Source organism: Peromyscus maniculatus, chromosome 2 (genome assembly GCF_049852395.1).
Source record: "Peromyscus maniculatus bairdii isolate BWxNUB_F1_BW_parent chromosome 2, HU_Pman_BW_mat_3.1, whole genome shotgun sequence".
NCBI lineage: Eukaryota > Metazoa > Chordata > Mammalia > Rodentia > Cricetidae > Peromyscus > Peromyscus maniculatus.
Genome location: NC_134853.1, coordinates 137,227,011 through 137,243,000, shown reverse-complemented (window position 1 = coordinate 137,243,000; position 15,990 = coordinate 137,227,011). Strand labels below are relative to the sequence as shown.

Below are 15,990 nucleotides of genomic sequence, written 5' to 3'. Positions count from 1 at the left end.
AGTCGATTTTTCCGTGGTGTTAATCAGCTTAATGGCTTTATCATAGTCCATGTGGAATCATCATTGTAGGATCCTGTCATCTTCTTGAAGATTTCAAAGTCACTGTTAGGCGTAGTCATGGTTTCCTGCGGATTTTTTTTTTTTTTTTTTTTTTGCCTCCTCTGTGGTTTGGAGCAATCATAGTCTGATAAATGTCTGTCTCTCGGAACCATGAACATTCTTCCCTAGAACAGAAAATCTTCACAATTTCTCCCCACCATTTGTCTTGCCAAATTTTTCCAAACTGACCTTTGCCGATGCTTTCTTGTAACACGATGGTCCTGGCAATTCTTCTCTGAAACAGCAGCAGTAAACCTTTCGTCCCAGGTAGCAGCATCACTGCAGTCACCAACACGATGAGAAGGAGCTGGCAACGTGGAGCAGTAGCCACTGTTTCCATGGTCCCACCACTGTTTGTGGCTCAATCCGGGCCAAAGCTTCTCCCAAGCCTCCTAGGCCGGCTCAAACTCGGGATCCTCCTGCCTCTGTCTCCTTCAGCAAATCCTACCGGTGTGCACCACCACAACCGCCTGAGTGTAGCTCGGGCCTGAGCTGGGGCTCACAAGGCCACAGGCAAACAGCTTTTTCATGAATTCGTAACACGAACGTTGGGCGCCAGATGTAGCAGGAATCTTAAAAGTTCTTATTAATAAAATCAAACCCGAGGCCAGTTATTGGGGTCAATGCTGGTAGATCAGAGAGACAGAATAAGCCACAGCTATCTCATCTCACCAGTTCCTCAGCTGGTCCTGTTTCCTCAGACTGGAAGCTTCTGTGTCCTCATCCAGAATGAATCTCAGCTGTACTGTGCTGCTCCATAGCCTGAAAGCTTAACCAGGCCAAATGCTTAACCAGCCAAATGCCCCTAGTTTCTGGTCCTCACGCCTTATATATCTTTCTACTTTCTACCACCACACCCTGGGATTAAAGGCTGGCTTTCTGGGATTAAAGGTGTGTGTCACCATGCTTGGCTATTTCCAATGTGGCCTTGAACTCACAGAGATCCAGAGGGATTTCTATCTCTGGAATGCTAGGATTAAAGGCGTGTGCTATCACTGACTAACTAGTGGCTTGTCTGTTCTCTGACCCCAGGTAAGTTTATTAATGTACACAATATTTTGGTGAACAATACCACCACAGACTATTTTAAGTTTTAGACTTTTCAGTTTTATGGGGAAGTGTGTTTGTATGTTTGCTTGTATACCAGGTACCAGCCGAGGCCAGAAGAGGGCGTCAGATCCCTGGAGCTGGAGTTACGTGTTGTGATGTGAGTGCGGGGAACCAAAGGAAGAGCAGCCGGTGCTCTTAATCCCTTATCTCTCCAGCCCTGGAGAGGAGTTTGCTTGGTTGGTTTGTTTTTTCTGGGTTTTCAAGACAGGGTTTCTTTGTGTAGCTTTGGCTGTCCTGGAACTTGCTCTGTAGACCAGGCTGGCTCAGACTCAAAGATCCGCCTGCCTCTGTCTCCAGAATGCTGGGAGACAGACAGAATGCTGTCTCCAGAATGTCAAGCAGTCCATGTTCTAAACTGCTGAGCCAGCTCTTCAGCCCTCGTGTTTTTTTGAGACAGTGGCTCATGTGGCAGAGGATGGTCTCATGCTGATTCTTTGCATGAGGTCTTAGGGTTGCAGGCATGTACCTCCATGCCTGGTTTGAATCCGAGCTTTGTGCATGGTAGGCAAACACTGTTAGGACTGAGCCGCATTACCAGCCTTGTGTACTGTTCTTCTGAAATGTTTGGTTGTCCCCGGAATAGTGGCTTGGATCTTATATGGTTCTTAATACCGCAAAAACTTACTCTTCCGTTGTATTAGTTACTTTTCTGTTGCTGTGATAGAACACCATGACCAAGGCAACTTTAAAAGAAAAGGCTTAATGTGGGGCTTATGGTTCCCTCCTCAGCACCAACAAAAACAAAACCAAAAACCAAAACAACCCAAAGAACAGGGGCTGGAGCTGTAGACTGTGCGTCTGTGTAAGAGTCTGTGTGGAGTCGGTGATGGCGGAGCAAAGGTGTGGTGGCAGGGACAGCTGGCATCGCACACCTCAGGTGGCAAGAGGGGTCAGAGAGCACCCTGGGGGATGGACAGAGGAGGCTTCGGAAGCGCTAAAGCTGTCCCTCAGGGACGCACCTCCAGTAAGGCCACACTTCCTAACCCTTCCCAGTTCTACCAGCTGGGGACCAAGTATTCAAACATGGGTCTGGGGGGCCATTCTCATTCAAACCGCCACATCTGTAAATGACTAACATCCTTCTTTTGTTTTTGGAAGGTACTGTACTCCACGATACAGTGAATTTGAAGAACTTGAGCGTAAATACTGGAAAAACCTCACATTCAATCCTCCCATCTATGGTGCAGATGTGAATGGCACTCTCTATGAAAAGGTGAGACCACGGGACTGAGGAGATGGCTCAGGGGTTAAGAGCACTGGTTGCTCTTCCAGAAGACCCGGGTTCAATTCCCAGCACCCACATAGCAGCTCATAACTGTAACTCTAGTTCCAGGGGATCTGACACCTTCACACCAATGTAATTTAAATGAATATTAAAAAAAAAAAAAGAAAAAGAAAAAAAAGAAAAAAGAAAAGAAAAGGTGAGACCACTAAGAACCCTGCAGTTTTTGCCTGGCACACAGTAGGTACTTTGCCTGGCACACAGTAGGTACTTACCGGCTGGTGAATGGGCAGCTGGACAAACCAGTGCTCTCCCCCATTTGCTGTCCTCTCCTCCTTGTTGCAGCTCTGCACGGGACTGATCTCGTGTCTCCCACGCTGCGTGTGAAGTGGGTGCTGTGGTGTCTTTTTCACGCTTGTGCCTGGTGTGTGGGTGGTAGATGATGAGTTCTCGAAAGGGTGGGGTAGATCACAGAGAGCGAGCCTTTGGGAGAGGGAAGAGTGGTTTCTGCAGGAAGAGGCTCTGACTAGTCAAATGAAGGGGTGGAGATTAAAGGGGAGAAGCATATTTGGATTTCCGAGCTCTCCAGTGAAATTCTGTAACCAGAGCTGTTTTAACCACGTTTACTGGCTTGGCATGCAGTGCCTTTTTGGGCTAACGAGTTGCCTTACTATGGTGGAAGGGGGAATATTTGGGTCTGTCTTTGGGTGGATAAAAAACCCTCTAATGCTTTTCAGGGATTATCTCTCAGATGACTTGGATACTAAGTTGGTTGATGTCACTTTGTATGGTGGGGAGTCACATGGTGACAGCAAGGTGACAGGTCCAGAAAGAAATGGGTGCCAAGGTCCACAGGGAAGGACACATGGTGGGTGGAGGGTGGAGACGGTGATGGCTGTAAGTACCAGAGGTGGAGGTATATCAACAGCAGGGTGCGGCCATCCAGAACCGGCTTGGAAGAGGGCCTCCGAGGTGACCGTGAGAACTTAGGGAGAGGATGTGGTCAGGGGACTATGAGAGTCAGTTTTCCTTCGGCCGTGTGGGTTCTGAGCATTGAACTGAGGCCATCGGGCTTGATGGCCATTTTGCTGACTCTTTCTGGTATTTTTAAATTTTACTTCATAGTGTTTTCAACTTTTTTTTATTTTCTAATTTTACATTCCACCACCACCACCCAACGCCGTTTTTTTTTTTTTTTTTTTGTTTTGTTTTGTTTTTTGAGACACAGTCTCACTATGTAGACTTGGCCGGTCTCAAACTCACAGAGATCCACCTGCCTCTAACACTTGAATGCAGGGATTAAAGGTGTGTTCTTCCATGCCTGGCTATTTATTTATTTTGGATGCGGTGGTTTTGATGTGCCACATTTTAGTCAGCCGTGACAGGTCAGCTAAGGCCCCTGCCATTAAATGTGTCCTGGGCTGTTCTTTCCTTGGCAGCATGTTGACGAGTGGAACATTGGCCGGCTGAAGACCATCCTGGACCTGGTGGAGAAGGAGAGTGGGATCACCATTGAGGGGGTGAACACCCCATACCTGTACTTCGGCATGTGGAAGACGTCGTTTGCCTGGCATACAGAAGACATGGACTTATACAGCATCAACTACCTGCACTTCGGAGAGCCAAAGTCTTGGTAAAGTCAGCCTGTAGTTCTGTCAGTTCACCACACTTCTGCCAGCACAGGCTTCTGACTTTTCACACACACGAGAAGTGTAGATTCTGGGTACCAGCTTTGGAGTGGAGCTGAGTTACGCTTTGGGGTGCTTTGGGAGCCCAGAATACCTTTGAGTAGCAAGTTGTATTTTTGTTGTTCTCTGTTGTTTGAGATAGGGTCTCAACCTCGTAGCCCAGGTTGGCCTTAAACTTGAGATTCTTCAGCTTCACCCTCCCAAATGCTGGAATTAATAGGCACGTGTCTCCATGCATGGCTGAATAGAGGGTTTAGAGAACAGCCTGCTTAAATACGTGTGGAACCATGCTTCATGCGGTGGTGGAGTTACTCAAAGGCATGAAATACGTACGGAACCATGCTTCATGCGGTGGTGGAGTTACTCAAAGGCATGAAATAACGTACGGAACCATGCTTCATGCGGTGGTGGAGTTACTCAAAGGCATGGGACTGTTCCAGGTTTGCTGATATTTTCTGATTCCCTCTTCTCACTGGCCTGTGGCTTTTTTTATTTCTTGATTTTCGAGACAGGGTTTCTCTGTGTAACTCTGGTTGTCCTGGAACTCGCTCTGTAGATTAAGCTGGCCTCAAACTCAAAAGATCCACCTGCTTCTGCCTCCCAAGGGCTGGGATCTAAGGTGTGCACTGCCATGCCCAGTTCCTGGGGCATATATTAAATTTACTTGTCATGTGTTAGGAAGATATCTTTGCTTGTGGAAAAGTGATTTGATGTGCAGCAAATGAAGCTCTGTTGAACATGCTCCTGCTTTTCACATGTTAGGGAAGATAAACATTAACTCTTTACTGCCCTGTCCCTCACACTCAGCCTTTTAGTGGAGGCTCTGCCTGTGACATCAGTGAGCAGCACATGCGAGGCACTCAGGCCACAGGGAGGAGGCTGGTTAGGACACCCCAGGGGCAGAAAAGGGACAGGACAGTGAAGGAAAAGCTGCAGGAAGCTCCCCAGAGGAGGGACACACAGGTGGGCTGGAGGACAGAGAAAGCACTAAAAGATGAGACCCAGGCTGAGACCTGGAGGAAGGACAGAGACAGCATTAGAAGATGAGACCCAGGCTGAGACCTGGAGGGAGGACAGAGACAGCATTAGAAGATGAGACCCAGGCTGAGACCTGGAGAGGAGGGCAGAGCTGGGTGGCATGGTGGTAGGCATGGGAGAGGGTGTGAAGGAAACACTTCCCAGGTGTGAGCTGCACTGCGGAGCTCTTGGATTGACAGGGCATGTGTGCTTAGAAGTCCACTGGTGCCGTGTCCAGGAGACAGTCCTGGGTCAGTGCTGCCGTCCGGTGCCGGGTCCATATCTGTGTCCCACCTCACTGAACTGAAATAGTCTTCAGTACAAGGGTTAAAGTAAGGTGACGGAATAGAAAGGCTAGCGGTTCTGTAGACGTTTTCAGCAGCCTCAGGTGTTCTTATTTCCTTGTTTTTCCATGACAAGCAGCTCCTGTGATGTCTCCACATTGCATGCAGGAGTAATGAATCATTGGTAATCAGTATGGCTTTTATGGTAGAAAAATGGGTTCATCTGCAGTATGGGGCCAAATCTTAAGGTACCACATCCTTGGTCACCATGTTCCCATTTCTCCAGCCTTGACCATCAGGCCTTTCCAGGAGCACTGTGAAAAGTAATATGATTCCCCGTCCCTAACATGCATGGAACCATTTTATTATAGGAGTTCCTTAGTACGGAGAGAGACTTACTGTTCTGTGAGCTCTTATTCAGTTCCTGTCTTATTGAGTGAATGTAGAAGAGATGAATTCATCCTTCTGTGTAGGCTCTCGACTCCTTTGTCTTAGAGCTGAATATTTCATCTCCATAGATGGTTGTTTAGTGTCCAGTATAGCTAAAGCTGGCCTTGAATTCTTTATCTTCCTGTCTCAGCCTTTCTAGTTTTGCTTTGAGTAAGGTGTTCTCAAATACATTTTAAGCCCGGTATGGTGGAATACACCTTTAATCTAGCATTAGGGAGGCAGAGACTGGCAGATCTCTGAATTTGAGGCTAGCCTGGTCTACATATTAAGTTCCAGGCAAGACAGGACTGCATAGTGAGATCCTGTCTCAACTCCCCCCCCCCCCCCCCATAAACCCCTGTTTTTAGCTGGCCCATAGTAATTGTCTATGTTTATGGGCTGTAGTACCATATTTCAGTACATGGATGTGATGTGTAACAGGTTGGGGTATTTGGCCTACCCATCACCTCAGACATTTGTCGTTTCTTTGGACTGGGAAGCCTCAGGATCCTGCCTGTTTCCTTCAAGGTGATTGTGAGTGAGAGCAAGTCCCTCACCTCCTTCCCTGACCCTCTGCTGATGTCTGATGTGGTTATCATGTGATTGCAGGTATTCTGTTCCACCTGAGCATGGGAAACGCCTGGAACGTCTTGCCAAAGGTACTGTACCCCTCCAGATACAGTCTAGCTCCCTGTTCTGAAATGTCCATTCTCTGCGGTCATTGACCTGTGACCTTTTACAGGCCTACCGTGCGGTGGGGTGTATGAGCTCAGCTGTCAGGTCATACACACACGTTAGTGGCACAGGCCCAGTCTGAGCCTTTCCTAGTCTGTCTGCACTTGGTCCTTTTCCTACTCTCTCGGCCTCCATCTCTCCAAACCTCAACCAGAAGTGACTCGGTCAGATTCTCCTCCCAGAGTTCCAAATGTGAAAGCCCGAATTGAGTTTTGTTTAGGTGTAGTGTGTGTGTGTGTGTGTGTGTGTGTGTGTGTGTGTGTGTGTGTGTGTGTGTGTGTGTGTGTGAGAGAGAGAGAGAGAGAGGGAGAGAGGGAGAGAGGGAGAGAGGGAGAGAGGGAGAGACCTGGAGGAACTCTGAGTAGTTCTCAGCTCTGTTGGCACAAGGGCAGCTTGAGTATCTGCTGCCCCCGGTACTGCTCCGCCTGGGCGAGCTGGGGGCTCAGTGGAGGCCTCACTCTCCTTGGAACTGGAGCAGCATTAGCACCACTTGGTTTTTCTTTTTCTTTTTTTGCCAGGCATGGTGGCTCATGCCTTTAATCCCAGTAGAGGCAGACTGATATCTGTGAGTCCCTGGCTCACAGTGACAACCCCCACACCCCCCAATTTTTTTTTTTTTTTGTTTACAATAATGTTACTTTACATGCTTGAGTGTGTTGTGTGTCTGTGTACGTACCATTTGTGGAGGCCAGAAGAGGGTGTTGGCTTCCCTGGAGCTGGAGTTATAGGTGCTTGTGAGCTGCCTCCCATGGCTGCTGGGAACCAAACGCAGTAGTCTGTAAGGGCAGTAACTGCTCTTAACTGCTGAGCCATCTCTCTGGCCCCTCTTAGCATCACTCCGATGACTGTCCTTGTCATTCCTGAGATCTGCAGATGTGAAGTGACTTCAGGATCCCAGAGCTTGGGCAGAGCCGTTATTAACTCAGACCAACCATTCTCTCAAACAGGCTTTTTCCCAGGAAGTGCTCAAAGCTGTGAGGCCTTTCTCCGCCACAAGATGACCCTGATTTCCCCACTGATGCTGAAGAAGTATGGCATTCCCTTTGACAAGGTGAGCTGCCTGTGGTCCTCCCAGAAGTCCGTGGATTTGCCCAGAAGCGCCCTCTGGTCTGTTGGGCGGAGTTTTCTCAGTCTGTTGTTCCAGTCTCTAGGGTGGAGACTGGTAACAGGCGGCTCTTCTGCTGCTGAGGGCCGCAGCTTCCACACAGCATTCGTTGGGAGGAGTGGTTAGTTAGGCTCTTTATTGGTGAAGTTATTAAGGCCACTCCACGTAGTTGAAAGGAAGGTTTATTTAGTGGGTAACTTACAAAAAGGGATAGGTAGGTCACAGGGTCTGGGGAAGGTGTATCGCAGTCCAGCGGTGTTCTCCTGAACTCTGCTCAGTCCACCTCCACTGTTCAGGGTCCCGGCACAGAGAGAGCGCATGCCCATCCAGATCCCAGGTCTCCAGGCGCCTCCCCTAGCCCCGCCTCATAGGCGTGACAGGAGTCTCAATGGGGGTTGGAACTTCCAGATCCAAGCTGGAATGGCTACCCACTACAGCTCTTAGCATGCATTCGATGTGTTAAATGGCAGTTCAGGACCTGGCAGTCTTGACTTCTTGGTTGATTGGCTAAGTGGTGGCAGAGAAACACTCAGGAGCCCAGGTCTAGCTTCTTCCATGTGCGGCAGTTGCTTCAAATCCGCTTTCGTTCAGGTGACCCAAGAAGCTGGAGAGTTTATGATCACTTTCCCATATGGTTACCATGCCGGCTTCAACCACGGCTTCAACTGTGCCGAGTCTACCAATTTTGCTACCCGTCGGTGGATTGAGTACGGCAAGCAAGCTGTACTGGTAAGCTCCTTCTTCTGTAACACTATGGGCAGAAGGGTCTGACTGAGGAAATTCTTGTCAGAACATTTTTTTTTTTTTTTTGAACTGTTGAAATCTGGGACTATGTGGGAGTGCCAGCATTGTGTGTCCATAAAGGCTTGTTTTTTGGTCTCACTCTGTACCCCTGAAACTCCCATTGTAGCCCAGGCTAGCTTCAAACTCTAGGCAGTCTCCTCTGTTTTGGGTTATAGGTGTATGTCACCATCTGAGGCTTTTTAAATTTTTAATTAAAAACTTTTTTGTCTGTTTTAGCAGGCTAGATGGGGTATTTATTATTGAACGTAATTTGGTAGGGTGTAAGAACACTGAAAGCCCCCAAGAGTGCAGGGCCTTCCACTTGTCAAGGGGACCATAATTGGGGATGTGTTTGACCCTATAGCTATCAAGGATGAGCAGCTTCTCAGCCTCTATGTCTTCAAATTAATCTGTATTAAACTTAGCGAATCCCGGCACTTGGGAGGCAGAGGCAGGTGGATCTCTGAGTTTGAGGTCAGCCTGGTCTACAAAGGGAGTTCCAAGACGGGCTCCAAAGCTACACAGAGAAACCCAGTCTTGAAAAAAAAAAAGAAGAATGTGGGTCTTCAGGGAACTTGAACTTGGCTCTAGGCAGGGCTTCAGTCACATGTTCCTTATTCTGCAGCTTGGTGTAGATAGATGGACAGGATGACCTGGCCAATGTGAAGCCTGGTCACTGTGCCCTGAGGCTTCCCAAAGGTACACAGTGTGCTTATCAAAAGCCTAGACTGGGGACAATATTGAGTTTAAACAAAACAAAACATGAATAGACTGCCAAGGTCCTTTAGGGCAACCTATATGGGAAACTCGTCCAAGGAGGCTGCTGCTTAAACCACTGCAGTATATCATGACCCGATCAACTTAATTAGCTGAAGAAAACATTGTTTTTTCACACTTCGAGCCTGTGTGTGTGTGTGTGTGTGTGTGTGTGTGTGTGTGTGTGTGTGTGTGTGTGTTTGTGTGTGTTTAACTGGGACTGATATTGATCCTAGGGTCTTTTGCACGTTAGACAAGTGCTTACCACTAAGCTACATCCTCAGCCATTTTTTTTTTTTTTTAAATAGGGTTTCGGCTGGGCAGTGGTGGCGCATGCCTTTAATCCCAGCACTTGGGAGATAGAGGCAGGGGGATCTCTGTGAATAGATAGTATCTCATTACACCAGGCTATCCTTGAACTCATAGGAGATCTGCCTGCCTCTGCCTGGAGCGCTGTGATCAAAGACATGCACCGCCACTCCCAGCCTCAGACTCCCTTAAAAAGTTTTATTTGCAGGCTGCTGGAGCAACGCTCAGGGGCCAAGAGCACTGGCTGCTCCTCCAGTGGACTGGGTTCAATTCCCAGTACCTACATGGAAGTTCTAGGAATTCTGACACCTTCACACAGATACACATGCAGGCAAAAACCAATGCACAGAAAATAAAAATAAATAAATAAAGAAAGTTTTTTTTTTTTGTTTTGTTTTGTTTTGTTTTTCATTTGTTGGGTCTTGTTTTATAGTCCAAGCTCTCCTTGAACTTGTGACTCTCCTGCCTAAGCCTCCCAGGTAGCTTGGACTGCTTGTGTGCACCACTACTGAGCTTGCTTTCTGTCTTGCAGAATCCTTAGGGTTTGCTTTATTATAGGCAAGCAGTGGGGCCTGGACTGTTGGCCTGGAATAGTAAACTTGCCTGTTGGGTCCCTGCTTGGGTAGCTGTCCGGGGCAGGTGGCCGCTCACCGTTGGGGAAGTGAGTGCAGATTTTGTCTCCCCATTCTCCTTAGACCCATTTGGCTTGGTCGGCTGAGGCCAGTGCTGTGCATTCTGCTTTTCGCTTTTCTGTTGGCTTGACAATGGCGGGACAATGAACCCTCAGCCTGGAAACCAAAACAGTTTTGGTTTTTTTTTGAATTTCAACATTGGCTAAAATTGGTCTATTAAATTTGGAATATATTGTACAAATAATGGATTTCACCTTTCACTTTTTCTTTTCTTTTTGAGACAGGGTTTCTCTGTGTATCCCTGGCTGTCCTGGAACTCACTGTGTAGACCAGGCTGGCCTCGAACTCACAGAGATCTGTCTGCCTGTGCCTCCTGAGTGCTGAGATTAAAGGCATGCATTACTGCACCCTCCCTTAACATGTCATTTTCATATATGTTAAAAATGTACTCGGCCACAGTCCTCCATGGCTTTCTCTTGTGTCCCACCCTCAGCAGGGTACTCTTAAACATTTTTTTTTTTTTTTTTTTTTTTTTTTGGTTTTTCGAGACAGGGTTTCTCTGTGTAGCTTTGTGCCTTTCCTGGGACTCACTTGGTAGCCCAGGCTGGCCTCGAACTCACAGAGATCCGCCTGGCTCTGCCTCCCGAGTGCTGGGATTAAAGGCGTGCGCCACCACCGCCCGGCCAACATTTTTTATTTTTTGTTTTTTCAAGACAGGGTTTCTCTGTGTAGCTTTGGTACCTGTCCTGGATCTCGCTCTGTAGCCCAGGCTGGCCTTGAACTCAGAGATCAGCCTGGCTCTGCCTCCCAAGTGCTGGGACTAAAGGCGTGTGCTACCACAGCCCGGCTGATCTCAAACCTTCTAATGCTCTAATCTACTTAGAAGGTCGTCCTCACTGTCGCTCTCCCGTGGTAGTGCTCCTGCAGGAAAGACATGGTGAAGATCTCCATGGACGTGTTTGTGAGGAGGTTCCAGCCTGAGCGCTACAAACTTTGGAAAGCTGGGAAGGACAGCACTGTTATCGACCACACTCTGCCCACACCAGAAGCTGCTGAGTTCCTGAAGGACAGTGGATTGCCCCCAAGAGCTGGGGATGAGGAGTGCCCAGAGGAGGACATGGAAGGATTGGAGCAGGGAGAGGAGGGAGATGTGAAGAGAAGGTACTGGGCAGGCTTGTGGCCTTGACCTTGGGGGAACTTGGCTGCCACAGTTTGAATGTTGTTTGTACGACAGACAGGCAGGTCTTGGAAAAGGCTTTGGAAGCCACCGCACTGATGGCTCCAGCGCTTCTAAGGAACGGGGGTGGTGTGGTGAGCCTGAGCTGTGTCCAGAGTCGGTTTTCCTCAGCATCACCTAAGTGTCTTTTGAAAGAAACATGGTGGTAGGAGATAGATTTACCAGCTCAAGGGGAGTCGCATCTGGCTTCATCAGGGTCTGAGCCAGAGGACTGCGCACATGGGGGAAGGTGGGAGGGACACTGGGGTGCCTGGTCTAGGCCAGGCGCCCCACCAGGTATCCTGTGTGCCCCGTCTTGGTCCTCATGATAGATGTCAAAGATGGGCAGCGGTGTCTGCATTATTCGGATGGTGGATTGGGCTGGGAGGTGAAAACTCGTCTGCTTTGGGTTGTATGTCAGCGTGTGTGCATGCATTTGGGGAATGGGGGAACATATGGCTCTTAGAAGGTACCTTCTCCTTGCAGCCTGGCCAAGCACCGAATAGGGACAAAGCGACACCGAGTCTGTCTCGAAATACCACAGGAGGTGAGCCAGAGTGAACTCTTCCCCAAGGAAGAGCTGAGTTCTGGACAGTATGAGCTGACGGAGTGCCAGGCCGCCCTCGCCCCAGTGAGGCCTACCCACAGCTCCGTGCGGCAAGTTGAGGATGGCCTTCCCTTCCCAGGTGAGCTGACCTGCTAGTTTGTCCTCCACAGTCTTAACTGACACCTCTCTATTGGGGGCGGGGGGGGGGGGGGGGGGGGGGGACAGGCGGTCAGTATTGTATTGAGTTGCAGGGTCAGAAATAAATGTGAGAATCTGGTCTGTAAGCAGACCTGCACTGGAATGTGAGAAGCATTTTGCTTGGAAACATGTAGGGCAGCCAGACACAGAGGAAAGCCTCAGGGAAACACCAAAGACCAAAGGCTTCCATGAAGGTGATTTTGGTAATACGAGGTGGGCAGATGTAGCAAGGGCATCTCAGTGAGAAAGAGCCAGGGCAGCCCTGGTGATGGGAAGCACCATCTCTTGGAGTCCGTGGTACTTTCTTCTAAATTTGATCCTGGGTTGGGGAGGATGGATGCAGTGTGTGGCCAGGCTGGATAAGAGGGGTGAGATGATGCTGGAGCTGTGCTGGCATTTTACTTATATTTACTTAATTTTTTAAAACGTCAGTTATGGGACAAGTAATCCCAACACTTGGGAGTCAGGGGCAGGTGGATCTCTGAGAGTTTGAGGCAAGCCAGGACTGCACAGTGAGAATCTGTCTCAAAAAAAAGGGGGGGAGAAAAACAATAACAAAATTTTATATATTATTGCGTGTGCTTTGCGTGTATATGAACTCTTCTGTACGTATGTGTGTGTGTGTGTGCGCGCATGCGCGTGTACGTGCCACAGAGGAAAAAAACATGGTGGAATGTGTTCTTTCACCTTCGTGTGAGTTCCCAGATTGAACCTAGGTTTGCTAGGCTCGTGATTTTACCTGCTGAACTATCTCACTGGCTCTTATTTTATTACTTATTCATTTTTATTTTTTAGTATTTTGAGATAGGCTCTATGTATCCCTGGCTGTCCTGGAACTCTCTGTGCAGCCCACAAGATCTGACTGTCTTGGCCTCCTAAGTGCTGGTATTAAAGGCATACACCGCCATACTTGGCTTATTGGTTTTTGAAGCAAGGCCTCACTATGTAGCCCAGCCTACCTTTGAACTGAAGATCCTCTTGCCTCAGGCTCCTAAGTGTTGGGGTTTAGGCATGTGCCTCTGGGCTTGGTTTTTTCAGTCCTTGTCTTGCTGTGCACCCTGACTGGCTGACCTTCAACTTGAGGGCTCTCTTCCTGCCTCTTAAATGCTGGCATTTAGGCAAACACCACCATGTCCAGCTTGAACGTCTTGATGAAATATAACTACGTGTTGGAGGAGTACAGTGTCTCATCAGATCAGGCTTCCTGCCCCTGTAGCTTTTGTTCACACTTAGAGGCTGGAAGACCCACGAGTGTCGTAAGAAACAGTAGGTTTGGAGTAGGGAACTCAGATGGGAACCAAGTCTAGATTTGTTAGGGACAGATTATCTTGGGCTTGAAAAAAATCTACCTACTATGCCGAGGTATGTCTGGTGGCTAGAGAGCACTGTGTTAGTATGCCGAGGTATGTCTCATGGCTAGAGGGCTCTGTGTTAGTATGCCGAGGTATGTCTCATGGCTAGAGAGCACTGTGTTAGTATGCCGAGGTATGTCTCATGGCTATCTAGAGAGCACTGTGTTAGTATGCCGAGGTATGTCTCATGGCTATCTAGAGAGCACTGTGGACTTGGGCTCTGGGGGTATGGCTGGCCCTTAGTAGATTTCTTTTAACTTTGGCAGCTGGGCTTCTGCTGTGCCCACAGGCCTGTGAGGAACAGCCGCAGCCATTTACTTGCTCATAATCCTATCATGTGTGAGTTGTAATACTTTATGCCTAGGACTTGGATTTAATCCCTTAAAAAGAAATGGTAGGATCCTCACATAGCAAGGAGAGGAAGAAATTGGGGGCCCTAGAGATGAGCACTGAGTCCTGATCACACAGTGGTCTTGTTGGCTGTTAAACTCTGCCATCCTGCTTTCAGCCAGGAAGTGGGCCCTGTCTGATGTGCACCTGTGTTTCAGATTACTCTGACCCCACTGATGTCAAGTTTGAAGAGCTAAAGAATGTCAAACTAGAAGAGGAGGATGAAGACGAGGAGCCCGAAGCAGCCGCGCTGGACCTTTCTGTGAATCCCGCATCTGAAGGAGGACGAATTGTCTTCTCAGCTTCCAAAAAGAAGTCCTCTTCCAGTCTGGGCTCCAGTTCATCTCAAGATTCAGTTTCTTCAGATTCTGAAACCAGCGAGTCTGTCTCCTGCCAAGGCCAGGAGAAAACAGGAGTTCTCACCGTGCACAGCTACGCCAGAGGGGACGGCAGGGCCGCCACGGGAGAGCCAAGCGTGAAGAAGAAGCGCAGCGCCCCGCGAAGCATCAGTGAGCAGGAGCTGGCAGAGGTACAGGCTCCGTGCCATGGTGTGGGAGGCCACTGCCCTGCGAGGCATCCTGTGAAGGAGGGGCCTGTGAGGGTGAAGGTGCTGCAGGAGTGTGAGAAGGCAGGGGGGAGGCCCCCTCTGTCTCGTCCTGCATCGGCTGCCTGCACTGGTTGTGTGAGAATGCCAGGTGACGTTCCTTGTCTTCCTCCCTTCTTCTCTGTGTGTGACTGTTGATCCAGAGGACCACATCTCAGCATCAGGGACAGCACAGCGCAGAGTCTATGCTTGGTCGGATGTGCTGATAGGCTGGGTGCCCTTCTTCTGACTCCTTGCCTAGAGCAGAGAGGCTTGGATGGCAGTGGTTGCAGCCCAGATGTTGGGGTCGAGATGAGGTGGCATCTTAGTCACTGTTTATTGCTGTGAAGAGACACCATGACCAAGGCAACTCTTGCAAATACGAACAAAAGAAAGCACTTAATCGGGACTTTCTTACAGTTTCCGAGATTTGGTCCTCTATCATGCCGGGAAGCATGGCAATAGGTGTGGCAGACATGGTGCTGGAGAAGTAGTTGAGCTTCATCCTGATCTTCAGGCAGAAAGGGAGACAACTGGGTTTGGCATTGGCTTTTGAAACCTCAAAGCCAACCCTCAGTGACACTTCCTCCAGGCCACACCCCCTAATCCTTTCAACTAGTTCCACTCCCTGGTGACTGAGCATTCAAATATATGAGCCTATGGAGGCCATTTTTATCCAAACCATCATAATGGCCTTTCTCACCCTGATATTCAAGGGCATTTTCTTCTTAGGAATTTTCACTGCTCTGTGGAATCCCAGCTCATCATTGATAGATCTTCGTTTTGGAGACCAGGACGAATTCCCAGAGCTGCACATGGAAATGTGTTTGTTCAGGCCTCCTCCTAGTACTCACTTTTACCAGAACTATTTTTTCTTCCTTTTGTATGTTGTGGCTCCCGGCAGGTCTGCCATGCTGAGAGTATTCCTGCAGTTGGCTGCGGCTGATTCACCTCTCCCAGATAACCTCAGTCCCTGGCCTCACAGCCTGTATGGTCCAGATTACAGTCAGGGTAAAGGGTGGCGAGCCGGGCCTGATGTGCACACCAGTGGTCCCAGCATTGGGAGGTAGAGGTAGGAGCAGGGTTCATGGTCCTCTTTGGTACATGATGTGTTTGAGACCCTGCCTTACAAAAACAACAGAAAGGGCTAGTGAGGTTGGCTAATAGGCAGAGATGCTTGCAGCCAGGGCTGCTGACCTGAGTTCAGATTCTGCTCCCGCATAGTAGAAGGAGAGGTCCAGCTGCTGAAGTTGTTCTGACCTCCGTGTGTGCTGTGGCAAATGACACCCAAGTGGCCACATTCCTTCCCCTCTCCTTGTGTGTTAGAGTAACAGCTCACTCTAGCCCTGGCTGGCCTCGAACTTGCAGAGTCCACCTACCTTTTCTTCTTCCTTCCAGATGAAGTAACTTGTTGGGTTGGATGTCTTTGAAAAGTAGGAATCCTTCGTGAGTTTGCCGTCTGTCACCTTCGCATGTGGGCCGTCTTTGTCGATCCTCCATGTATGTTCCTGATCCCCCAGTGTTGCCTTTTGCCC

General features: G+C 48.9%; 1 protein-coding gene across 3 annotated transcripts in view; it reads left to right on the top strand.

Annotated features, from left to right (window-relative positions):
• Positions 1-15,990, top strand: part of Kdm4a (lysine demethylase 4A) — a 52,946-nt gene that overhangs the window by 10,745 nt on the left and 26,211 nt on the right. For all 3 annotated transcript variants that reach the window (XM_006996136.4, XM_006996137.4, XM_076564882.1), the window contains exons 4-11: positions 2,308-2,422; positions 3,871-4,064; positions 6,459-6,508; positions 7,532-7,635; positions 8,281-8,418; positions 11,086-11,330; positions 11,872-12,071; positions 14,031-14,401. In XM_006996136.4, coding sequence (XP_006996198.1) covers positions 2,308-2,422; positions 3,871-4,064; positions 6,459-6,508; positions 7,532-7,635; positions 8,281-8,418; positions 11,086-11,330; positions 11,872-12,071; positions 14,031-14,401 — 1,417 coding nt within the window. The remainder of the gene's footprint in view (positions 1-2,307; positions 2,423-3,870; positions 4,065-6,458; positions 6,509-7,531; positions 7,636-8,280; positions 8,419-11,085; positions 11,331-11,871; positions 12,072-14,030; positions 14,402-15,990) is intronic.